General features: G+C 36.1%; 1 protein-coding gene across 11 annotated transcripts in view; it reads right to left on the bottom strand.

Annotated features, from left to right (window-relative positions):
- The window catches only part of Heatr5a (HEAT repeat containing 5A), a 122,895-nt gene that overhangs the window by 88,933 nt on the left and 6,306 nt on the right, over positions 1-27,656 (bottom strand). For all 11 annotated transcript variants that reach the window (XM_048798702.1, XM_048798710.1, XM_048798701.1 and 8 more), the window contains exons 2-6: positions 18,371-18,568; positions 17,003-17,214; positions 15,746-15,854; positions 1,339-1,488; positions 360-534 (exon numbers count right to left, since the gene is read on the bottom strand). In XM_048798702.1, the coding sequence (XP_048654659.1) occupies positions 360-534; positions 1,339-1,488; positions 15,746-15,854; positions 17,003-17,214; positions 18,371-18,496 (772 nt within the window). In that variant the 5' untranslated portion in view covers positions 18,497-18,568. The remainder of the gene's footprint in view (positions 1-359; positions 535-1,338; positions 1,489-15,745; positions 15,855-17,002; positions 17,215-18,370; positions 18,569-27,656) is intronic.

Raw genomic sequence — 27,656 nt, 5'->3', positions numbered from 1 at the left:
TATATATATTTTTTTTTTTTTTTTTTTTATGGTTCTCAAGATTGAACCCAGGGCCTTGTGCATGTGAGGCAAGCACGCTACCAACTAAGCTATATCCCCAGCCCACAATAAATTTGTTTTTAAATGACAAAATAAAGCATACTTCACTTTAAGAGTTCTTATATTTTTTCCTCAAATTTTTACTGAATTGTTTGACACTGAATTCTTAGGACTAACAGCAATGTTTCTGAACTGAAGTTGATTTATATTCTGCTTCTTTTCCAAAGTTAATAATGGGTAATTGTAATTTTACCTGTATTTGTTTAAATCAATGAGGAAAAATTATAGAAGATATTCTGAAAATAATTACATGACTTTACCTGTTCCTGGATGCTTAGAAATTATAGCTTTAGCCAATATTGTGCCCAACAGTTTTGAAATTGAAATCCGCACATCGTAATTGGAACCTTCAAAGGACTTAAAACATAGTGTGGCAACACTGTCCAGGTCAGTACTCCACATAAAGATGGCCTCATTTTGAAGTTCAAGAAGACACTACTCAATTGGACAAACAAATTAATGAAAAACAAAATATAAATGTCAGGCTCAGATCTATGTAAGTTGTGGAAAATATAAGAGTCTTAACAAAATACACACACACATGAATTCAAAGTGTCTATATGATTGCAGAATTAATAAACTTATTAAAAGTTATAAAGGTTATATTATATAAAGCCATTTAAAAAATGGGAGAAGCACTCACATCTAATTCAGCAGGCCATGTAAAATGCCTTTATTGGCTATGAGAAATTGTGAGAATAATTCCAAAAAAAAAAAAAGTAACTTCAATGTACTATCTAATCAACTATGTTAATAAAGCATGATTAAAAACAAAATAAAAATCACTTTGAACATAATGACATAAACCTTACATAAAAATTTTAGTTTATACACATATGGAGAGGAAGCATGCTAAGGTAGGATGCATATTTTGTAAGTGGAAACTTAAATCTCCCACACACTGACAATATATTATGAACTACTTGCTTGGCACAGTGCCTGGCACATAATAAACAGTTAAGAAATAGTAGCTGCTTATATTATTGATGTTTTACCAAATGCCCAAAATGATTTTTATATCCCCAGAAGTTAAAGGCACTGCAGGGAGATAAAGCTTGAGAAATTATGAAACTTTCTGGGCCTTAGTTTCCTCATTTGTTAAAATTAGAATCCTAGCTGATTACCAACGTTGCAGCTTTAAGATAATGTAGCTGTTACTAGTAGTTTTTTCACAGAGATATAATCAGTTTTAATTTTCTTAATGTAAGTTTTAGGAAGTTTACTACTAAACCATTTTACCTTTGCAGCAGCGCAACGAACAGCCATGGATCTATCTGTTAAGCAGGATCTAGCAGCTTTATAAACATCCCTGTGGCATGGTGTAGCAGCAGCGCCAAGTCCATTCAATATATTTTGTAGGCTCAGCATAATTTCATATCGACCTTGAGACTACCAACAAGAAAAAACTTGAATAAGAAAAGAAATTCCACCATAAAGAATAGCATTCAGCACTGATGTTTATCTCACATATTAGAAAAACACTCAGTTTTTTTGTATATACTAACCAACCCATCCTGACATCAAGAAACGTGAACAGTTCTATTTACTATTTGAAAAGTATTATTTGTACATATTACATTTCAACACAATACTATTGGGTTACTGTGAAGATTAAATGGAACTATATGAAAAGTGCCTAGCATAAAGCTTGCATGTCATTAAGCATTTAATAAATAGTGGCTATAAGATGAGGTAACACAATAAATATACAGGCTTTGCTACCCATTGGCTATAAAACCTTGGGTAAATTTGTTTCTTTACCTGTAAAACAGAGGTAACAGTATCTGACTCATAGGCTGTTATAATGAGCAAATGAGTACATGTAAAGTACTTAGAACAATGTGGACATAAAGTAAAATCGCAACAGATGTGGCAGCTATTCATGTTCTGTTATTAATTACAGACTGGGATAGTTTATCTCAGAAGTTAGAATTAAAAAGACCTGAGTTTCAGTAGGGCATGGTGGCAAATGCCTCTAATCCCAGTAGTTTGGGAGGCTCAAACAGGAGGATTGCAAGTTCAAAGCCAGCTTGAGCAAAAGTGAGGCATTGAGCAACTCATTGAGACCTGGTCTCTAAATAAAATACAGAATAGGGCAGGGATGTGTCTCAGTGATTGAGTGTCCCTGAGTTCAATCCCTGGTATCTGCCCCCCTCCTCCAAAAAAAGACCCATTTTCCATCTTATCTTTAACTCTCAGTAGCTATGTGACTATAAGTTTACTATTTTTCTCATCTATAAAATGAGGGTAAGATGAACCTCAGAGAGCCAGTAGGAGACATACATAAGCTCCTGTGGATAAACATTCATCACAGTGCCTGGCACATGATAAACAGTCAAGAAATAGTAGCTGCTTATATTGTTGATGTTTTACCAAATGCCCAAAATGATTTTTATATCCCCAGAAGTTAAGGGCACCGTGGGGAGATAAAGCTGGAGGAAGACAAAGATTAGTACCAAGCATCATTTTCATAGTAAAGCTATTAGCTTTATTTAAAAAAGCAAAATAGTCATAGGTAGAACAAAATAAAATGGGATCTAATGAGAAACCTCTGAATTTTCCTTTATACCAATCTCAAATGTTGAGTATCATGCATGAAAATGGGTGAAAGGTAGGAATTCCTTTTGATATTGCTGAACTGTTGTGGTACCTGACTAACCAACACATAAAGGTAAAAAATAAGAAAGCGATAATAAATTTACAAATAATTTAAAAATTTTTGATGCCTATAGAACAATCTATTAACCATAAGGCCTAAAACATAGTATAGCTTAACCAATGGAAATAAGAGGAGGAAAAAAACTTTAAAATAATTTTTATTTGTTTTATATATATATATATATATATATATAAAACAGTATATTTTGATGTATTATACACACATGGAATGTAACTTATTCTAAGCAGAATCTCATTCTTGTGGTTGTACATGACATGGAGTTACACTGGTTATGTACATATGTAAGGACAGGAAAGTTATGTCCAGTTCATTCTACTATCTGTCCTAGTCCCATCCCCCCTTTCCCTTCAACCCCCTTTGTCTAATCCAACGAACTTCTATTCTTTCCCTCTCTACCTTCCCTTGTTGTGGGTTAGCATCCACAATCAAGGAGAACATTCTGTCTTTGGTTTTTTTGGGCTGGCTTACTTTGCTTAGCATGATATTTTCCAGTTCCATCCATTTACTGGCCAATGCCATAATTTCATTCTTCTTTATGGCTAAGTACTATTCCATTGTGTATATATGCCACATTTTTTTTTTTATCCATTCATCTGTTGAAAGGAACCTTGGTTGGTTCCTTAGCTTGGCTATTATGAATTGAGTTTCTATAAATATTGATGTGGGTGTATCACTGTAGTATGCTGATTTTAAATCTTTTAGGTATAAACTGAGGAGTGGGATAACTGGGATAAATGGTGGTTCCATTCCAAGTTCTCGCAGGAATCTCCATACTGCTTTCCAGAATGGTTGCACTAATTTGTAGTCTCAACAGCAATGTATGAGTGAACCTTTTCCACCACATCCTCACCAACATTTATTATTACTTGAATTATTATTTTTTTTTGGGGAGGGTAGCAGGGATTGAACTCAGGGACACTCAACCACTGAGCCACATCCCCAGTCCTATTTTGTATTTTTATTTAGAGACAGGATCCCACTGAGTTGCTTAGTGCCTTGCTAAGGCTGGCTTTGAACTTGTGATCCTCCTGCCTCAGCCTCCTGAGCCACTGGGATTATAGGCATATGCCACCACACCCCATGTTAGTTGTATTCTTGATGATTGCCATTCTGACTGGAGTGAGATGGAATCTCAGTGTAGTTTTAATTTGCATTTCTCTAATTGCTAGAGATGTTGAACATTTTTTTTAATATATTTTTTGATTCTTTGTATTTCTTCTTCTGTGAAGTTCTTCTGTTCAGTTCCTTTGCCCATTTATTGATTGGGTTACTTCATTTTATTTTAATTTTTGGTGTTAAGTTTTCTGAATTCTTTCTATATTCTGGAGATTAATGCTCTATCTGAAGTGCAGGTAGCAAAGATCTTCTCCCATTCTGTAGGCTCTCTCTTTATGTTCTTGATTATTTCTTTTGCTATGAAGAAGCTTTTTAGTTTGATACTATCCAATTTATTGATTCTTGATTTTAATTCTTGTGCTTTAGAAGTTGTATTGAGGAATACGGTTCCTAAGCCAACATAGTGAAGAATTGGCCTACTTTTTCTTGCAGTACATGCAGGTCTCTGTTCCAATGCCTAGGTTCTTGATTCATTTTGAGTTGGGTTTTGTGTAGGGTGAGAGAGAGGGGTTTGTTCTACTACATATGGATGTCCAGTGGGAAACAAAACTTAAAATGGCTATATTCTAGTAAATGAAATCTTTTACTGACATCCACTTTTTTAATAAAATCAAACTACGTTTGTTAAAAATTATCTTCTCCTCAATCATCATCTTTGATCTTTCAGGAAACTATTACTGAGAAGTGATATGTTTAATAGATTTCTTCAGCAGTAGTGCTAGAGACTTCAGTTCTTAAAAAATTCATGAATCAGCTCTGCCCTCTTCCTCTCCTCCTCTCTGCCCTCTTCCTTTTTTCTCTCTGCTCTCTCTCTTTGTCTCTGCCCTCCTCCTCTCCTCTCTCTGCCTCTTCTTGTCTTCCCCTTTGGGCAGCCCCCCAATTAAATCTCTTGGTTGAACCTCCTTCTCAGGGACTTACTAAGTTGCTGAGGCTGGCCTTGAACTTGCGATCCTCCTGCCTCAGCCTCCTGAGCTGCTGGGATTACAGAATTATAGGGGGAAGAACATGGCGGCAGGTGGGGAGGTAACACTCCCATGACCTCCTCAGCTACACTGGCAGAGAGAGACTTCAGAATGACTGGATGCTGTCTGCTAAGGAACGTCCAGCAAAGTCGGGCTGAGGTGAAACCTAAGCCAGGAGTTTGAGCTTCTCAGAGGCGGCAGCGTGCTCGGGCGTGGGTCAATCCAGGCCACCCTGTGCCGGAGGTACTGGCTGGTTGATTGGCAACCCACAGCAGTCAGAGGTGACTCAGCGCTACGGAGACCCGCAAGCAGTGCAGAGAAACAAAACTTCGGATCCTTTGAGGAGGTGCCAACTGAGCCTCCATGGGTCAGCAGACCAAAATCTGAGGTAGGAACTTAGGAGAGACAGACCAGACACACCCTTCCCATCAGACACCCAAGCAAGGAGACCGGTATCCACCATAACAGAGAACTGACTTGATCAGAGTTTGGCGGATGGGATCACTTTGCAGCGAAATCGGCTACAACAGGTGTGTGACCCTCACCCCACCATATCCATACAGCTGGGAAATCTCAAAAATCTCTCCCCAGCTCTCCGTGGGCGTGATTATCAGAACCAAGGGAAACAGGAGGGGCACCTGACCTACAACTCCCCCTCCCATCAGCGGTGACAGCCGAGGCCTTTTTCGCCAGCTCTCGGGGACGTGGTTACTGGAGGGAATCAGGCAAACTAAGCTGATGGCCCCCAGCCCCCGTGCTCTACAACCTTGGGGTCTGGGTGAATGGCAAACAGAGAGAGTGCCCAGTTGTTCAAGAGAACAGGGCATCCAGGGGGCTGCAGGCCCAGCATGTAGCTAGATCTGTGGAGAATGGCACCGGTGAGTGGGGCCTGGCTGGCAGGAGAAGCGGGGGAGCTGGAGACCAGGAAAGGCCCTGGGCGACCAGGATTGGAGAGCCACCCAGCTGGGGAAGAGGAGCCGCCTCACAGGGATTGTTTCCTGCATTTGGAGGGCAGAAGCTTGGCCCGGAGGGCACAGCTCCACCTACTGGAAGAGAAGATAATAGAACTCTAAGACTGTATTTATCTTTTTTTTTTCAAATTTTATTTTTCCCTTTTCTTTTATACTATGTATTTTTCTCTCTCTTTACTGACTTCTTCCTTCCCCTTCCTCTACCTTTCCTCCCAAGCATTACAATTTCTATTACATGTAATCTACTAAATGCAAATAGGTGAATGTTCCGAGGCTGTCTATAGTGCTCCCAAGTCCCTAGCTACCCCTAAATAGTCCAGTCCATTCTCTTGTTAATATCCCCCTTCAGTAGAGCAATATTCCAAGGTAGCTAAGATATACTAACCCCCATACCATCACATCACCCGACCGAAACATAAAGTCCCAAGAACAAACTGCAGATCGCTATACATCAGAATCCGTATGCCTTTTATGAAATGAATGAATTTGCTTTAAATTACAACAAAACCCAACATCTCTAGACATTGTCTCCCATCACAAAGGACAGATCCCGGAGACATACAAAACTAAAACAAATTTATAGGAGAAAATAGTAACACAGCAGTCAAACAGAGCTGGAAAGTAACGTGAGCATCATGAAAAAACAAGGAGAAAAGGATTACAAACAATGCAGGATAGCTTAAATTTACAGGAGAACCTAGAGGCATCAGAAAAATGGTCAGATAAAGAACTCAAGGCATACCTGACTCAGATGGAATGGAATCTTAAAGAGGTCATTAGACAGCAAATGCAAACAATGAAAGAACACTTTGACAATGAATTACATAAACAAATTCAAGAAGCAAAAGAACAACTCTACCGGGAGATAGAGGTTATAAAAAAAAAAAAAAATCAAACAGTAATCCTAGAAATGAAGGAAACTATAAACAAAATTAAAAATTCAAATGAGAGTATTACCAGTAGAGTAGATCAAGTAGAGGTCAGAATATCAAACAATGAACACAAAATATATCATCTCGAAAAGAGTCTAGTCAACTCAGAAAGGCTGGTAAGAAACCATGAGCAAAATATCCAAGAGATATGGGATATCATAAAAAAAAAAATTGAGTCACTGGGATAGAGGAAGGTATAGAGGTCCAAACCAAAGGAATGAGCAATCTGTTAAATGAAATAATTTTAGAAAACTTTCCAGACATGAAAAATGAACCGGATGTCCAAATCCTAGAAGCCTACAGGACGCCGAACATACAAAACCACAATAGAACAACTCCAAGACACATCATTATGAAGATATCCAAGGAGAGAATATTAAAAGCTACAAGAGAAAGGAGGCAGATTACATTCAGGGGTAAACCAATTAGGTTAATGGCTGATTTTTCATCAGACGCTGAAAGCAAGATGATCCTGGAACAACGTATTTCAAACGCTGAAAGATAATGGGTGCCAACCAAGAATATTGTATCCAGCAAAATTAAGCTTCAGGTTTGACAACGAAATAAAAATACTTCACGAAAAACAAGTTAAAAGAATTCGCAGCCAGAAAACCAGCACTGCAAAGCATGTTGGGCAAAACAATACACGAAGAGGAAATGAAAAACAACAACCAAAACCAACAGTGGGAAGTACCTCAGTAAGTGGGGGGGGGGGGGGCTAATCAAAGAGGGAAAAACAAACCAAATTAAAAATAAATAAATAAATAAACAAACAAACATGACCGGAAGTACAAACCATATTTCAATAGTAACCCTAAACGTTAATGGCTTAAACTCACCAATAAAGCGACATAGGCTGGTAACCTGAATTAAAAAAACAGATCCAACAATATGCTGCCTTCAGGAGACTCATCTGATGGGAAAAGACATACACAGGCTGGAGGTGAAAGGTTGGGAAAAATCATACCACTCACATGGTCCTTGGAAGCAAGCAGGGGTGGCCATATTCATATCGAATAAAATCGACTTCAAGCCTAAGTTAATCAAAAGGGATAAAGAAGGACACTATATACTGTTAAAGGGAACCATTCACCAACAAGACATAACAATTATCAATATTTATGCACCAAACAATGGTGTTGCTACGTTCATAAAACAAACTCTCCTTAAGTTCAAGAGACAAATAGACTACAACACAATAATTATGGGTGACTTTAACAAACCTCTCTCACCACTGGACAGATCTTACAAACAAAAGTTGAATAAAGAAACTATAGAACTCACAATTAATAACCTAGATTTAACTGACATATATAGAATATATCAACCATCATCAAGTGGATATACTTTTTTCTCAGCAGCACATGGGTCCTTCTCAAAAAGAGACCATATATTATGCCATAGGGCAACTCTTAGAAATTATAAAGGAGTGGAGATAATACAATGCATCTTATCTAATCATAATGGAATGAAACTGGAAATCAACGATAAAAGAAGGAAGGAAAAATCCTACATCATTTGGAGAATGAACAATATGTTACTGAATGATCAATGGGTTACAGAAAACATCAAGCAGGAAATCCAAAAATTCTTAGAGATAAATGAAAACACAGACACAACATATCGGAATCTATGGGGCACAATGAAAGCAGTTCTAAGAGGAAAATTCACTGCTTGGAGTTCATTCCTGAAAAAAAGAAAAAACCAACAAATAAATGATCTCACACTTCATCTCAAAACCCTAGAAAAAGAAGAGCAAAACAACAGCAAATGTAGTAGAAGGCAAGAAATAATTAAAATCAGAGCTGAAATCAATGAAGTTGAAACAAAAGAAACAACTGAAAATAATTGACAAAACTAAAAGTTGGTTCTTTGAAAAAAATAAATAAGATCGACAGACCCTTAGCCATGCTAACGAAGAGAAAAAGAGAGAGAACTCAAATTACTAGCATACAGGATGAAAAAGGCAATATCACAACAGACACTACAGAAATACTGAAGATAATTAGAAATTATTTTGAAACCTTGTATTCCAATAAAATAGAAGACAGTGAAGACATCAATAAATTTCTTAAGTCATATGATTTGCCCATATTGAGTCAGGAGGATACACACAACTTAAACAGACCAATATCAATTGAGGTAATAGAAGACGCCATCAAAAGACTACCAACCAAGAAAAGCCCAGTACCAGATGGGTATACAGAAGAGTTCTACAAAACCTTTAAAGAAGAACTAATAGCAATACTTTTCAAGCTATTTCAGGAAATAGAAAAAGAGGGAACTATTCCAAATTCATTCTACGAGGCCAACATCACCCTGATTCCTAAACCAGACAAAGACACTTCAAAGAAAGAAAACTACAGACCAATGTCTCTAATGAACATAGATGCAAAAATCCTCAATAAAATTCTGGCAAATCGGATACAAAAACATATCAAAAAGATTGTGCACCATGATCAAGTAGGATTCATCCCTGGGATGCAAGGCTGGTTCAATATACGGAAATCGATAAATGTTATTCATCACATCAAGGGACTTAAAGATAAGAACCATATGACCATATCGATAGACGCAGAAAAAGCATTCAACAAAGTACAGCATCCCTTTAGGTTCAAAACACTAGAAAAACTAGGGATAACAGGAACTTACCTCAACATTGTAAAAGCTATCTATGCTAAGCCTCAGGCTGGCATCATTCTAAATGGAGAAAAACTGAAGGCATTCCCTCTAAAATCTGGAACAAGACAGGGATGCCCTCTCTCACCACTTCTATTCAACATAGTTCTCAAAACACTGGCCAGAGCAATTAGACAGATGAAAGAAATTAAAGGCATAAAGATAGGAAAAGAAGAACTTAAATTAGCACTAATTGCGGAAGACATGATCCTATACCTAGCAGACCCAAAAGGTTCTACCAAGAAACTTCTAGGGGCTGGGGATGTGGCTGAAGTGGTAGTGCACTCGCCTGGCATGCGTGCGGCCCAGGTCCGATCCTCAGTACCACATACAGAACAAAGATGTTGGGTCCGCCTAAAACTAAAAAATAAATATTAAAAAATTCTCTCTCTCTCTTAAAAAAAAAAAAAGAAACTTCTAGAGCTAGTAAATGAATTCAGCAAAGTGGCAGGATATAAAATCAACACGCATAAATCAAAGGCATTCCTGTACATCAGTGACAAATCCTCTGAAATGGAAATGAGGACAACCACCGCATTCACAATATCCTCAAAAAAATAAATAAATAAATAAAATACTTGGGAATCAACCTAACAAAAGAGGTGAAAGACCTACACAATGAAAACTACAGAACCCTAAAGAGAGAAATAGAAGAAGACCTTAGAAAATGGAAAGATATACCTTGTTCATGGATAGGCAGAACTAATATCATTAAAATGGCCATATTACCAAAAGTACTCTATAGGTTTAATGCAATGCCAATCAAAATCCCAACGGCATTTCTCACAGAAATAGAAAAAGCAATCATGAAATTCATCTGGAAAAATAAAAGACCCAGAATAGCAAAAGCAATTCTAAGCAGGAAGAGTGAAACAGGCAGTATAGCGATACTAGATTTTAAACTATATTACAGAGCAATTGTAACAAAAACAGCATGGTACTGGTACCAAAACAGGTGGGTAGACCAATGGTACAGAATAGAGGACACAGAGACCAATCCACAAAATTACAACTACCTTATATTAGACAAAGGTGCTAAAAGCATGCAATGGAGAAAGGATAGCATCTTCAACAAATGGTGCTGGGAGAACTGGAAATCCATAAGCAACAAAATGAAACTGAATCCCTTTCTCTCACCATGCACAAAAGTTAACTCAAAATGGATCAAGGAGCTAGGAATCAAACCAGAAATTCTGCGTCTAATAGAAGAAAAAGTTGGCTCTAATCTCCATCTCGTGGGGTCGGGCTCCAAATTCCTAAATAGGTCACCTATAGCACAAGAGTTAAAATCAAGAATCAACAAATGTGATGTATTCAAACTAAAAAGTTTTTTTCTCAGCAAGAGAAACAATAAGAGAGGTAAATAGGGAGCCTACATCCTGAGAACAACTTTTTACCCCTCACACTTCAGATAGAGCCCTAATCTCCAGAGTATACAAAGAACTCAAAATATTAAACAATAAGAAAACAAATAACCCAATTAACAAATGGGCCAAGGATCTGAACAGACACTTCTCAGAGAAGGATATACAATCAGTCAAAAAATACACAAAAAAATGCTCACCATCTCTAGCAATCAAAGAAATGCAAATTAAAACCACTCTAAAATACCATCTCACTCCAATAAAAATGGCAGCCATTATGAAGTCAAACAACAACAAGTGCTGGCGAGGATGTGGGGAAAAGGGTACCCTTGTACACTGCTGGTGGGGACTGCAAATTGGTGCAGCCAATTTGGAAAGCAGTATGGAGATTCCTTGGAAAGCTGGGAATGGAACCACCACTCGACCCAGCTATTCCCCTTCTCGGTCTATTGCCAAAAGACCTAAAAAGAGCATACTACAGGGATACAGCTACATCAATGTTCACAGCAGTACAATTCACAATAGTTGGACTGTGGAACCAACCTAGATGCCCTTCAATAGATGAATGGATTAAAAAAAATGTGGCATTTATACACAATGGAATATTATTCAGCACTAAAAGATAACAAAATCATGGCATTTGCAGGGAAATATATGGCATTAGAGCAGATTATGCTAAGTGAAGTTAGCCAATCCCTAAAAAACAAACGCCGAATGTCTTCTCTGATATAAAGGGGGGCGACTCAAAACAGAGCAGGGAGGAAGAGCATGAGAAGAAGATTATCATTAAACTGGGACGAGAGGTGGGAGGGAATGGGAGAGACAAGGGGAATTGCATGGAAGATGGAAGGAGACCCTCATTGTTATACAAAATTACATATAAGAGGATGTGAGGGGGAAGGGAAAAAAAAGAGAGAGAAAGAAAGGAGTTATAGTTGATGGGGTAGAGAGAGGTGATGGGAGGGGTGTGGAGGGGAGGGAGGGATAGGAAGGGGATAAGAAGGGCAGCAGAATACAACAGACACTAGTATGGCAGTATGTATAATCGTGGCTGTATAACCAATGTGATCCTGCACTCTGTACACGTGGGAAAAATAAGAATTCATACCCCATTTGAATCAAATGTATGATATATGATATGTCAAGATCATTGTAATGTTTTGAGCAACTAATAAAAAAATTCATGAATCAGCTATATCCATTTTGAAAATTAACATAGTCTATATTTGAATACCCCATGTGTTGTCTTGTTACATTTCAAAAAATGTGTACTTATCCTGTATGTCTACAAATTATTTAATAGCTGTTTTCTAGACTTTTCCTAAGGTAAGAAGAGTAACTGATGTGATATTTTTTTTTAATTTAAAAGTGCTCCCATGTAGGACCCTTGGCCGCTGCCCACATGCAGGACCTCTGGCAACCACTCCTGTGTGGACCCCCATTTACCAACGTGGGACCCCCTGGTCACCTCCATCTTGGGACTTTGCAACCACTGCCATATTCCCCTACGCACGGTAGCCTACACCTGGGGACACTGCAGAGGGTCTGGAGACAGCCGCCAGTCACAACACTGCATGCCACAGAGCTGCATCTCTGAACACCTGGCCCAACCCAACGCAACACCCCATCTCTGAAAGCATCTGCCTCCATCTTGAGGCACCTTTATCACCATCTTTAGTTGAGACAACTCCCAGCTTGGAATACCAGCTGGGGCCTGTAAGCAATATTAAGGTACCTATAGTCCCCAATTCCCCCCTCACCACGGCGGCCACTAACTTGACACAATGCTTGAGGCTACGTGTCCAGTCCATAGCTCCCAAAGCCTGGTCCTGAACCGCCCAATACAAACAGCTCTCAGCGACAGACAGGTGCACAACCCTTAGAGAGCAGTCCACAAGACCTCTGGAGAGAGAGGTTCCTAATTAGGAAGGTAGAAATGGAGGGGGTGAGTGAGATACAGTCTAGAGACTACATTAGAGACCAGGAATTGTAAGGTGGATAGGCAATATAAGGAGATAAAACCAGGCGTCCAACATCACAGGAGCGGGGCCCCAAGAAATTAAAGGGATACCGACAGGAAAAGAACAATTCAAATTATTACTATTTACCGATGATATGATTCTATACATAGAAGACCTAAAAAATTCCACCAGAAAATTTCTAGAAAATAAATAAATTCAGCAAAATAGCAGGATATAAAATCAACACCCATAAATCAGACATTTCTGTATATCAGTGACAAATCCTCTGAAATAGAAACGAGGAATTTACAATAGCCTCAAAAAACATAAAATACTTCGGAATCAACTTAATGAAAGAGGTGAAAGACATCCACAACAAAAGCTACAGAATGCTACAGAAAGAAATTAAAGAAGACCTTAGAAGATGGAAAGATCTACCTTGTTCTTGGGCTGGGGTTGTGGCTCAGTGGTAGAGCACTCACCTAGCATGTGAGAGGTGCTGGGTTAGATCCTCAGTACCACATAAAAACAAATAAATAAAATAAAGGTATTGTGTCCAACTATAACTAAAAAAATATTTTAAAAAGAGCGATCTCCCTTGTACTTGGATAGGCATAATTAATATTGTCAAAATAACCATACTACCAAAAGCACTATATAGATTTAATGAAATTCCAATGAAAATCCCAATAACATTCTTCACAGAAATAGAAAAAGCATTCATGAAATTCATCTGGAAAAATAAGAGAGCCAGAATTGTCAAAGCATTCATTAGCAAGAAGATGAAGCAGGTGGCATCACTATACCAGACCTTAAACTATACTACACAGCAACAGTAACAAAAACAGCATGGAACTGGCACCAAAACAGACTTGTAGACCAATGGTACAGAATAGAGGACACAGAGAGGAACCCAAATAAATATAGCTATCTCATACTAGACAAAGGTGCCAAAAATATATATTGGAGAAAAGATAGCCTCTTTAACAAATGGTCCTGGGAAAACTAAAAATCTATAAGTAGTAAAATAAAATTAAGCCCCTATCTCTCACCATGCACAAAACTCAACTCAAAATGGATCAAGGACTTAGGAATTAGACCAGAGACCCTGTGCCTAACAGAAGAAAAAGTAGGCCCAAATCTTCATCATGTTGGATTAGGCCCCAACTTTCTTAACAAGACTACTACTATAGTGCAAGAAATAAAATCAAGAATCAATGAATGGGATGGATTCAAACGGAAAAGCTTCTTCTCAATAAAAGAAACAATCAGTGAAGTGAACATATAGCATATAGAATGGGAGTAAATTTTTACCACATGCACATCAGATAGAGCACTAAGAACCCAAAAAACTTAACACCAAAAAAAAAAATAACCCAATCAATAAATGGGTTAAGGAACTAAATGACACTTCTCAGAAGAAGATATACAATCAATCAACAAATACATGAAAAAATGTTCAACATCTCTAGCAATTAGAGAAATGCAAAGCAAAACTGTTCTTAACTTTTCATCTCACATCAGACAGAATGGCAGTTATTAAGAGTACATGCAACAATAAGTGTAGGTGAGGATGTGGGGGAAAAGGTACATTCTTCCATTGCTGGTGGGACTGCAAATTGGTGCAACCAATCTGGAAAGCATATGGAGATTCCTTAGAAAACTTGGAATGGAACCACCATTTGACCCAGCTATCCCACTCCTCAGTTTATATCCAAAGGACTTAAAAAACAGCATACTACAGTGACGCAGCCACATCAATGTTTACAGCAGCACAATGCACAATAGCTAAACTGTGGAACCAACCTAGGTGCCCTTCGGTAGATGAATGGATAAAGAAGCTATGGTATATATACACAATAGAATATTACTCAGCATTAGAGGAGAATAAAATCATGGTATCTGCAGGTAAACGGATGGAGCTGCTGCAGAATACCATGCTAAGTAAAGTAAGCCAATCCCAAAAAAACCAAAGGCCGAATGTTCCCTCTGATATGTGGACACTGATCCATAATGGGGGTGGTGGTGGGAGAGAATGAGAGGAATGGAGGAACTCTGGATTGGGCAAAGGGGAGTAGGAAAGATGGTGGAATGAGATGGATATCATTACCCGAATTGCATATATGAAGACATGAATGGTGTGACTCTGCTTCGTGTACAACCAGAGAAATGAAAAATTGTGCTCTATATGTATACTATGAATTGACATGCATTCTGCTGTCATGAATAACAAATTAGAATAAATTTTAAAAAATTTAAAACTGATAAGTTATCCCTACATAATACAAATCACAGATTGAATTTTTTTTGTATATAAACATACAAATATTCTAATTCCAAAACTATTGATACCGCAGTTGTAATCGAGAGATTAGAGTATTTTGGAAGTTAAATGAATAGTCTCAAAACAAAGGGTGTTCCAGGGTAGTAAATGATAAGGCTAAAAACACACTCCCCTAGCAATTAAAAAGTCAACTAGATCCTGGTCACATGTTCTCCATGCTCTTTCCTTCTCACTAAATTCCTTTTTCCCTCTGATGTTGGAACAATAACTGATCTATTCTTTGGGAACTGAGTAGTTACCAAATATGTAGTTCCTGTATTCTACCCAACTTCTTATACAAAGAGCCCAAATATACCACAGCAGCATTGAAACAGCATTTATACTAGAATTAGTCATGGCTGGAAAAAAAAGAATTAAAAAACATGTAAAGCACTTGCTCTGACAAAGTAATATCAAATGAAAAAGATGGAGATGAAGACACAGAAAGGCCTGTCAAAAGAATAATCTTAGTTTTTGTTCATTTGTATTTATATAATTATATAAAATGCTACAGAATTATGACTTTTGTAATAAGGATTCAATATATAGAACAGATACTGTTCATTGTCTAGAAATATTTAATTTATAAATATAAAGAAAGTACAATATCTATAAAATGCTATCATGTTATTTGTTGGTTGAACTTACAGTTACTTACCTCTGCACTCTTCATAGCTTTGAGAATATTCCCCACTGTATCAGTAAAGGTGTTACCCAGTATTCTACCCAACTTCTTGTACAAGGAACCCAAACATACCACAGCAGCACTGAAACATTTAAATTGGAATTAGTTATGGCTGAAAAAAAGGAATAAAAACACAGAATATGTAAAGGCGACCATTAAAAAAACTTGCCCTTCTATTGGTTGTGTTTTCAGTTTCTTGGGAGCATTTTGAAGCACAAATGTTTTCAATTACGATGAAGTATCATTTATCTGTATTTTCTTACATCCATTGGACTTTCAATGTTCTATCTAAAAAAACCACTGTCTCATTAAAGGAGACAAAGATTTAGTATTCTAAAATTTTATAGTTTTAGCTATTACATTTAGATTCAGGATCCACTGTGAGTCAATTTGTGTATGTGGTGTGATGTGTCAGGGTCTAACTTCATTCTTCTGTATGTGGACATCCAGCTCTCCTAGCACCATTTGTTGATATGAATAACAATTTTACTGTGAAAGTATGAAATTTCCCAGAATCTACTTTGTTAAATCCTAACACATGACACTTGGATGAATATGAAATAATTATACCTTCAATAACAAGAATTTTAAATAGATGTATCTATGTTCAATTAATCCACATCTCAGTCAAAAGATTCTACCCTTTCAAATTTGTTATAAAATAAAATTCTGCAAAATATTTTAATAGAACTTCACATTAGATAATCAAAGATGGACTTAAATAAAAAAGAAAAACAGATAATGTTCTCATTAAGTCTGAAACCTTGAAAGATCAACGATTTATATAGCATTATTATTGTGGAACCATAAAAGGCTCACTACTGCCTCTATAACAATAGGTAATAAAATAAACTAAATTCTACAAAGAAAAAAACCAAATTGCTCTTAGAATCTTCTAAGAGTATTTTTAATTTACTATCAATTTTTACTACTAAGATGCCCAAACTAAAAGAACATCCAAATTGTGAATAATGTAAAATGTCTTCTTAATTACTTCTAAAATTTTAGGAATATGTTCTGAATCTTGAATCTCAATTTCAAATGAGTCTAAATTTTTAAGAGGATTTTCTCAGTCAACAGAAAAATGTTAGACTGCTTAAAACATTAAAAAAAGGAGTGAGAATTTATAACAGTTTCAAAACAATTATGAAGTATGTTGAATACTTTATAAATATCACATAATAAAAAAGCAATATTTAGTTTTCTATTTAGTGTAAATGTTTAACTTACAGTTTGGTGGGAAGATAACTTGGAGAATCATCTTTGCTACGAATAAGATCATTACATTTATCGATTGTCTCATAAACAGAGAATGTGTCTCCAATACTATAAAGTATGGCCAGATTCTTGGCAAGGAGTTTGCGAGTAGGAGGCCCTGGAGAGCTGTTCAGCAAAGAAAGGAGCTGTTCAACAAGAGTCTTCTGTTTCTCCCTTACATCATTCTAGAAAAGTTAACAAAAAGAAAATTCAAAATCAACATAATTACATGGAGTCCTCTAATATAATTTTTTAAACATATTTAAGGACTAACTGAAAGGCTCTAGAAAAACACAAAATTATTTTAAATAAAAATTATAAGTTGGGAACATTGCCACACCAACAACTGTTGCCTTGATATCTCCAAAAAATAAATTATGAACAGCACTACATTAGTCTCTATTATAAAAAAGACAAGGGTTCTATTTCTTTTAAATCTTTATATATTTGAAAAAGAGAGTAAACTGTATTTTTAACTATAGCTTTCAAGCCTACCTCCCCAATACATATCCACATAAATAAAGCAGTAACTTATAATCCATAACCAAAGCAAAATGTTAATGCCTGCTGAATGCAGGTGAAGAGTATGAGTACTGGGTGGTGGTGGGGACCTATTTTACGAGCTTTTAAGAGGAAATATGTTTATACAAAGGCTTTTAATTCATATTCTCCTTAAACTCTTGATGTTTTTTTTTTCCGCCTAGTACCAGGGACTGAACCCAGGTTTGCTTAACCACTGAGCCACATTCCCAGATTTATTTTTTTTTTTAATTTTTAAATTTTGAGACTGGGTCTTGCTAAGTTGCTTAAAGCAACTAAGTTGCTGAGGCTGGCTTTGAACTTAAAATCCTCCTGCCTCAGCCTCCCAAACCGTGGGGATTACAGGTTGTGCACCACCGTGCCTGGCACTCTTCTTGTTTTTTAAGAGAAATTTCCACTAGATTGTTCAGCACTATGCTGCACCAGATATATATATATATATATATATATACACACACACACATACACACACATACATATACACACACACATGATGCAGAAGATAATGAAAATGATGTAGGTGTACTTAAATGAAACATTTTTAAAGTGTAGTAGAAAAAATATTGGCTGATTTCTTTGTGCTTTTTGGAACAGATCAAACTTCTTATAACATTAAAAATGCCAACTGGGAAGGGGACAAAAATTTTTTTACTGTATTTCATTATAAAATAGTCTTAACAAAGTCTAGCTTTTTAAAGCTAAGTTTAGGGTCATTTTGGACAGAACTAGAAAAGCAAACCAAAGAAGTAAACACTGACACTTAAATTACAACAAAAAAGTATCTTTTGTAATTTTACCCACCCTACTGGTTGCTAGTAAGAGTTTCTCCAAGTATCTCAACCACTCAAATATAAACTCGGCCTTCTGAACTTCACTTAGTTGACTGCATGCTTCTTCATTCAGCAGTAAGGTATGAGCTAATTCCATTTCTTGCAGCAAATTTTAGCTGATCAAGATTCTTCTCATTAAACTTCAGTCAATATACCTAAGAACAAAAACCTGCAATAGAGAAAACAAACATATTTTAAAAGTTAAAAGAAAGTTTAAGGAGTTCCCCAGTCCTTTTAAAGGAAATATTCCACAGAAAAGTAAAAGCATAATTAAATGCATCCATCTTTAATAACTGCACTAGGGTAAATATGGGAAAATCCCAACAATAAGTTCTAGTAACATCAACCAATTCATCTTTGTATTCAGTACTCTTTTTTATTTTTTGGTACTGGGGTTTGAAATCAGGACTGTTGTACCTCTGAACAACAGCCCCAGCCCTTTTAATTTTTTAAAAAATATTATTTTAGTTGTCAATGGGCCTTTATTTATTTAAATGCGGTGCTGAGAATTGAACCCAGTAGCTCACACATGCTAGGCAAGTGCTCTATCACTGAGCTACCACCCAGCCCCCCTTTTTATTTTCGAGACAGGGTCTTACTACATTGCTGAGGCCAGTCTTGAACCTGTGATCCTCCTGCCTCCCGCCTCATCCTTCCAAGTAGATGAGATTATAAGTGTGGGCCACTATGTCCAGCTTTATTACTCTTAAAAAAAAAAAAAAAAAAAAAAAAAGAGCAGACCAAACAAATAGCATTCATATGCATTCATTTCTAAAACCTTGCTAAACAGAAGAGATATTCCACTTAAACTCTGGAACTTTTAAGGTCAGATCACTCAGTGCTACATTTTTAGTTTCCTTTGTGAAGAAATAAAATACCCTTTTACTAAAATGGGTCACAGGTACAAATGACCAAATTTCCAGATCTCCTACTAAAATTCTATAGTAATGCTTGCCATTTTCAGAAGTCTTTGCCCTACTGTTTTACTCAGAGGTTCAAAGTAGGAAAAGAGGAACTTATGCTCATCACTATCTGTTTCCCATCTCATAAAGACACCACTTGTAGTTTTTAGTTTTAGGAAAGAGTACCATCTCAACTTGCAGATGATCCTCTTATCTCTGAACCTTGTTGGGAAAGCAAACACTTTTTTTCTAACGGCACTAGGAAGACGTTGTCCAGGAATTGTAGCAACATAGATCATATCTATTCTGACCCAGATCCACTGTGGCCTTAACATTACTGTAGCAAACAATCAGCAGAAGATGGAAGTTTTGTTTCTTTTGTTCCTCAGCATCTCCTGGGTATATTTTAAAGCCTTTCTAGAACACACATAACATATAAATGTATAAAATATGGCAAAATACTAACAGGCAAATGTAAGTAGTAGGTATATGAGTGATTATTTTACTACCTTTAATTTTTCTTTCATTTATAAAAAGATCACAATAAAAAGTAGAAAAATTATTTAAGTAAGAAAAGAAATAAAGCACCAGCTGGCTTCAAAATAAAAAAGAACTACTTAGGCATGATGATAGAAACCTGTAGTCAGGAGTCTGAGGCAGGAGGATGGCTTAAGCCCAGGAATTTGGGGCCAGCCTGGACAACATAATGAGACACTGTCTCTTAGGGGGGAAAAAGTATAACTACTATTTAACAGTCGCAGCAGCTATCATCAGGAACATGGAGGAACAGAAAAGGCACTATTAGACACACATAAAAGATGAGTATTCTATTCACTAATATAGCAAAAATAAATTTAAGTAAAACTCCTACCTAAACAGAAAGTGGTAATTTCTGTTTGCCTAGCATGTGTAAGGCCCTGGCACCACAAAAAACTAAACATACAAAAATAAACCAGTCATTTCATAGAAATATAGATAAATTGCTACAAGTAAACTAAAATACTTCAAATATATACCTTATATTCGAAACAAATTTCAATTGTTTATAGAAAAGCCACTTATGTAAAGATATATTAGAAAATCAGATAAGAGACCTGGGGGAAGGCTTTTCTTTCTTTCATTGTTTCTCTCACAAAGTTTACTGATATAAAATTACTTAGAATATCAGATCATCATAAAATGACTCTAAAACTGAAAAGAGCTTCATTAAAAGACAGTTGTCACAAACTGGTTCTTTGCTGGCTAAATCTGTCCTGCAATATACTGGGGGAAAAGTTGTTAATATTTAAATACAAGAAGAATACACATAAAAATTGAATTCATATTCCCATACAAACCTAAATCTGAGGAGCAGGATCTCTCCATCAGGTCAGTTCCTACCTAGCCTGCCATATTCAATTATTATTATTTGCCAACTTCTATGGGATTTTATTTATATTTTATTTAACTTCTATGGACTTGAGGTTTTCAACTCCTATCCTATGTCTTCCTTGTATCCTCAGTCTTGGGTCAATACTAGATTCTAGGATACTATCCCAGGGACCAAAGAATCACTTCCACCTCACTATCACAGTCTTCTCATACCTGTGCTTTAGCAACCTGGGTGGTCTCTTCTCAATGAGTCCTTACTGCCTACTTAGTACCACCCACAACCTGGCATTGACAGTTCTTAAAAACAAACAAACAGAAAACCCCAACTTAGGTTATTTTCAGAAATGTCATCTTTATTTATTTTTTTAAATTATCTTTATTTTTATAATTTAATTTTGTATGTGGTGCTGAGGATTGAACCCAGTGCCTTATGAATGCAAGGCAAGTGCTCTACCACTGAGCTACAACCCTAGCCCCCAGAAATGTCACCTTTAGGGTACAAACATAAAACAATCCTGCCAAGAAACCTATTTTTACAAAGACAACATGAATTCCAGATTTTGTTTTAAAAAGCCCTCCCTTTCTTCCTTAAATTATCAAAATCAAGAAGTCAAAATATTCACAATTAAGGACAAAGTTAAAAAAAGCTAGAGAAATAATTTCTAGAAGAAATCTACTAAGTATACAGAAGGTGAAAAACAAGTTTGCATTCAATAACTATGATTGTTTGAGGAAAATATTAACCCAGTATCACCAAGAAAATTTCTCACAACTACCAGGTCAAATGAAAATACTATCTTAAGAATCAAATTACCCTTTCTAGAGGTCACTGGACTGCTGAAGAGACATTTTTTTCCCTCAGGCAGCAGCAATATTGTGGTGTAAAATGATCTATCAAGAGGCAAAATAGCTAACACAATGTGATAATAAATAATTCACTAAAAAGACTATGATCACAAGCAGGGTACAAAGTTATCATTAATGCCCTCCATAGAGTACTCAAATAAATTACTCCTAAAAGAAGCAGTCAATCCATATTGGTGATCTCATTTCTAAACCCCAAGTCTAAAATGTACCTGAGATCTCCACACATGTGGTATCAATGTGATAAGAAAATGCATTCTGCAAATAACAGAAGCTCCTTCTCTCAAGTCTCACTTTAGGAAGGTGGATTCAGATGCAGGAAGTGTTACTTGCTATAAGTTTTAATAAAATCACAACAATATAAACACCTAAGGAATGTTTATTTTTCTTATTTTTTAAAATTTCTATTGAGATTATTTAGGTTACTGAAAGCAAGTATTTTTATGAAAAATACACATATATATTTTTTCAAAGATAGTTGCCACTTGAAAAAAGATTTCATAAAACTACCACTCCAACTGTAATGCCAGCTATTTTAAACAGCAGCTAATATTTATTGACCAACTACTATGTCTAGGTACTACTTTAAGTGCTTTACATTTATTTTCTTAAAAAATCTAAAAATAGTCCATGAGGTAGCTATTTTTATTAGCCTTTTAAGGATGAGAATATTGATGCAGAGAAAGCCAAGTACCTTTCCTAGGGTCACACAAAATTTGGTTGTACATTTAAGTAATTTGACTATAGATCTGTATATGCTTTAACCACTATATACTATTCTGCTACCTTTTGATCTCATTGAACCCTTCAAATGTCTAGAAGCCAGCCAATTTTAAAAAGCTTAGAATTTGTAGATAATATGGGAATATTATGAAACATCAGCTTATTGTACTACTCCCTGTAACTAGGTTCCTTATTTTAATACATTTGGGATTCTCGAATTAAAATAAAGTTAGAGATTTTTACCTACAAGATTTCTCAGGATATTTAACAAGGTTAATGTGCATTATGAATCCCCATGAATGCAACATAGTATGAAGTATTAATCAAAATGCTGCCAGCACAAGATTAACTTCTTACTTAACAGACCTATGTAAGCTGTTCCAAGGAGAAATGTTAGAATGTACATGTTCATGACCATTTATACTATATTTTTAAAAGGTTCACAAGAATATTGACAGGCACAGTGGTGCATGTCTGTAATCCCAGTGGTTCGGGAGGCGGAGGCAGGAAGATTGATAGTTCAAAGCTGCCCCAGCAAAAAAAACCGAGGTGCTAAGCAACTCAGTGAGACCCTGTCTCTAAATAAAATACAAAACAAGGCTGGGGATGTGGCTCAGTGGTTGAGTGTCCCTGAGTTCAATTCCCATACCAAAAAACAAAAAAGGTATACAAAAATATTAATTCTGTTACTTTATAGCTAACCTTTATATGTGCCTATCATACACCCAATAATTAAGTGGTAAAATCCATGAGATTTTTTTTTTTTTAACTACATATCTCTCTGGGGCATACTTCTTTAGTAAAACTGCTTGTATTTTGTATATGAGAGATACCCATAGTTACTCAGTCATAATTTTCATCCTGGAGTTGTTCCCTGTGATGAACCTAACCTAATTCCATCTTAAGACTGCAAGTCATCTCGTCACAAAGTTATGAAAAATTTATTTCTGTTTTACTATAAAATACAAAGATTTCTATTTGGCCTGACAACTTGATGTTTAAACTTGTTCGAAATTCCTGTCCGTGCTCTGAACTCAACCATGCCTGGCTCTCTTGACCAGATGACAACCCTCCCTAAAATGTCAATTGCACCTCAAAAATTCTGATGTTGGAATTTCAATTTACTTCCTACCTTGAAATGTTAAGCCATGTAGATTATTAACCTGTTATCTACCTTTGTATTATGCTTGCCAGAATCCTGTTAGCTGTAAGTTCCCATGACACCCACCTTCGTAACTTTTTGTACTATGAAACCTTTTATCTGGAGAGCTGGGGGGCTGATCTCTAGCACGGCTTTGGGAGATACAGTCGCTGGCCAGCTTTTGTGTACACAATACAAGCTTGCTTTAATTTGATTTAATATTGGAGTCAGTGGTCTTTTCTTTGTGTTGTGGTTCAACACCTGTTGACAAAAGCATGGTGAACTAGACCTAAGGTACTAAGGAACTGTCCAAATCATGTTTCTCAGATGGATACACCTAATAGTATGCCAAGGGAATAAATATGAGACATATTACTGGAGGATCAAATTTTACTTTAAAGAGTCCCCCAACAATAATTTATTTATCCCATACCCACCCCCGTACTAGGTATTGAACCTAGGACCTTGTACACGCTAGGCAAGTTCTCTACCACTGAGCTACCTCCCCAGCCCCAACAATAATTTAAAACATTATTTATATTAAGATAAATTCACACTATGTAATAGAAGGCAAAACTAATAAAACATTTCAAGAGAACACATGTGACTTCAAAGAAATTCTGAACATGATAATGCCTTCCTAGATTCCCTTAAACAAAATCATTCCCCTCTGTGGGTAAGAATACTAGTTTATGGGCTGGGGTTGGGGCTCAGCAGTAGCGCACTTGCCTGGCATATGTGAGGCACCAGGTTAGATTCTCAGCACCACATATATAAATAAACAAAGGTCTATCAACAACTTAAAAAAAAAAAAAAGAATACTAGTTTAATGGAAAAGTTTAAGGACCATTAAGTGACAGGGCAGTGGCACACACCTGTAATCCAAGCTACTCAACATGCAGAGGCAGGAGGGTCACCAAGTTCAAGACCAGCCTGAGCAATTGGAGATATAGCTCAGTGATAGAGAACTTGCCTAGCAAGGAGGAAGAGCTGGGTTCAATTCCCAGCACCTCACACACACATATACACAAAAATAAGAACCACTAAGCTAAACTGGGTGCAGCAGCCTGGTGTAGTAGTTCCAGCTAATCAAGAGGCTGAGGCAGAACTGCTTAAGCCCAAGAGTTGAAGATCAACCTGGGTAATACAACAAGACCCTGTCTCAAAGAAAACAGAACAAAACAAAACCCTAAGTAGCTTGTAACCTGAATTACACAAAATTTCCATTTGTGTAGGACAACAACAACAACAAAAAAAAAGAGGCAAATTATTGGGATTTATATGATTCAACACATGCTCAGTCTTCAAAGATGAGGCATAGTATATGACAGGCTAATGTCTATACTTTGCATAGCATGCCCAATGTGTTTTTTTAAAAATATTTTTTAGTCGTTGATGGAAGTTTATTTTATTTATTTATACGCAGTGCCAAAAATTGAACCCAGTGCCTCACACATGCTAGGCAAGTGCTCTACCACTGAGCTACAACCCAGTCCTGCCCAGTGTCTTTACTAGCCAAGAGTAACACATGTATAAATACACATGATAGAAAAAGGAAGCAACAGAGGGCAAATTTTCCAGGAACAGGGTTGTCTAAAGTAACTGGTATAATCAATAAGGATTAGTTTTCCATCTGAAAATGAGTTAACATCAAATTTATGTACACAAGGTAATGGCAAGCACCTTCAACAATCTCTAATAAAGATACAGGCTACTAATCCTGACAGTCCTGATAGAAAGAGCTACATAATTTTCTCTATCTAGGGTTAACAGATCTGTTTTGGTTGAGATAGAAACAATGTTGAAACTTATTGGGGAAAAAAGCATTCCTTATCCTTTTCAGTCTAGTTTCTCTAGTTTTGTTCAAAAAGAATAAAGTAAAACAAACAAAAACAACTCTCAAGAACTCCCACACTTAAGGAAACATACATAAATGCTAAAATCCAAACTTTCTCCTAAAATACAGTAATTAGATTTAACCTAGAAAGAAGCAGGAGAGATCTACCCTGACCTCAGATTTCTATTTGTGATTTAGGCTTAGCAAAATGATAGGTTACAAAACAGGAACTCACAAGTTACACAGACCATTAGGTCATCCTTGAGATGTTACCTAAGGAAGACTTGCCCGCTCCCAAAAGAGAAAATGAGGTGATTTTAGTACCATACTTTACATGATCTCCAGGCACAATACTCAAGTTGACTTGCTGATACCTTTACCACAATATTTTCTGACTTTTGGGTTAAAATGGAAATTGAAGTAAGTTTTTTTCTAATTTTGGAGTTCTTAAGTTACAGTTTGATAATTTAAAAAATCTTGTCTGTATTTATTCCATCTTTGAATTGGAACTATCTTTCCACAATAAACTATTTTAAAATTTGGCTAAAAAAAAAAAAAAGTCACTTCTGTCAGGCACAATGGCACACGTCTATAATCCCAGTGACTCCAGAGGCTACAGCAGGAAAACCAACCAGCCTGGGCAACTTAGAAGACCCCATCTCAAAATCAATCAATCAATCACTTACTTCAGGAAAATCTCTGACAATGCAATTCAAACTTACAACATTATTTTGTATGATCTTAGTCTTTCTTATTACTCTGTAACAACCGTAAATATAAATTGGTTATCATTAATAGATACTTTAAAGTGTTAACTCTATAATACTGATTTAAGCTCAGTGAGAAATAATTTGTTTAGCTGGAGGATTCAACATGACATGTACATTAAATCTAAATATAAATGCAAAAACTTTTAGAGTTAATATCGAGATTTTAGAAAAACTGATAGTTTTGCACTAATACAAATGGTTCAACTCTTTTGTAAAACAACATAATGTATCAGGAGGAATAAAAATATCAAAACCATTTGACAAAAACATCCAGCTTTTGAAAGTTAACTAAAGAAAAAGGGAAATAACAAAAAAATAAAGTGTTAATTATATCATTGTAGAAGTGAAAACTGGAAACATCTTATAAATCCAACACTAGAAAAATGGTTAAAGTTTGATGTACTTAAAGAATATTAGGCTCTGATAAAAAGTATCATTATGAAAACTACAAGTGCTGAGTTTTTACATGCTAATAGAGACATACAGATTAAAGCAGTCTTTACCAAAGTATACTTTGAAGAACAACAGTGCCAAAGAATGAGAACAAGTATTCTAACGGGTAGGGGCGGATGTGGGGTCCAAGTCGAAATAGTTTTGGAAAAATCGCTGATGTCGGCAGGTTTTTTTAACCAGGTTTTCTTCATACACCCACACATATAGCATGTGATGTATCTCCATATATTTTAACTTCAGACCTGTCCTCCAACCCCTACATTTTTCTTCTCAGTCCTAAAGGGAATATCACAATGGAACTGATTCTATAGAACACAATCTTTAAAATACTAATCAATTAATCTAATTTTAAAATTTGTTTTTATTTATACTATAATAGGATTTTTCTTTAGAAGTAGAAGAATAAGTAACAAGTCAAGGTCATACTTCTACTTAAGAGGCCACTTCTGATTAATATTTTCAGACAAATTATATAACATTCATAATCCTAAATATAAACATTATTTTCTTAGCTATTCCTGGGATATGAATAAAGAAAGACAGTTTTAATTAACTTAGTATATTTATTAGTTTTTGTAATATTTGTGCTACATATTTTTAAGTAAGTTTCACATTCACACTCTTTCCAAACTAAAAAAAGTTTATTATACCATAAATTTTAAAATTTGATTTTTAGATTTCTGAATGCAAATTCACATACAATCAAGTGAATCTATGGTTCCTTAGTTATATCACACAAAAGCTTTTTTTTTTTTTTTTTTTTGGTGCTGGGGACTGAATCCGAGGCCTTGTGCATGTAAGGCAAGCACTCTATCAACTGAGCTATATTCCCAGCCCACAAAAGTCTAACTTATTACGTGTACCAAGTCTAACACTAATACCTTACACACACACACACACACACACACACAAACATATCACACATCCACTGTACGAAGAGTCTAAGTATTTTTTTCCTATGTGATAGAAATGAGAAGAATGTTGTTTCTCACTAATGCATAATATAAGGCAACATGGACAGCAAATACAAAAGCTCCAAGAACTGACAGAGAGCACATCCTATAGTGTAGTGAAGTTAGGATGGATTAGAGAAGAAATAGGAATTATAGGAACAAAGAATTTATAGTTTGGGGTGAGAAAGAGCCAGAAGTGGGGATGGAATTTATTTTGCCTTCCTCTCCCCCCCCCCCCAAAGT

This window comes from Marmota marmota, unplaced genomic scaffold (assembly GCF_001458135.2).
Source record: "Marmota marmota marmota unplaced genomic scaffold, marMar, whole genome shotgun sequence".
NCBI lineage: Eukaryota > Metazoa > Chordata > Mammalia > Rodentia > Sciuridae > Marmota > Marmota marmota.
This window is presented reverse-complemented; position numbering and strand designations above follow the sequence as displayed.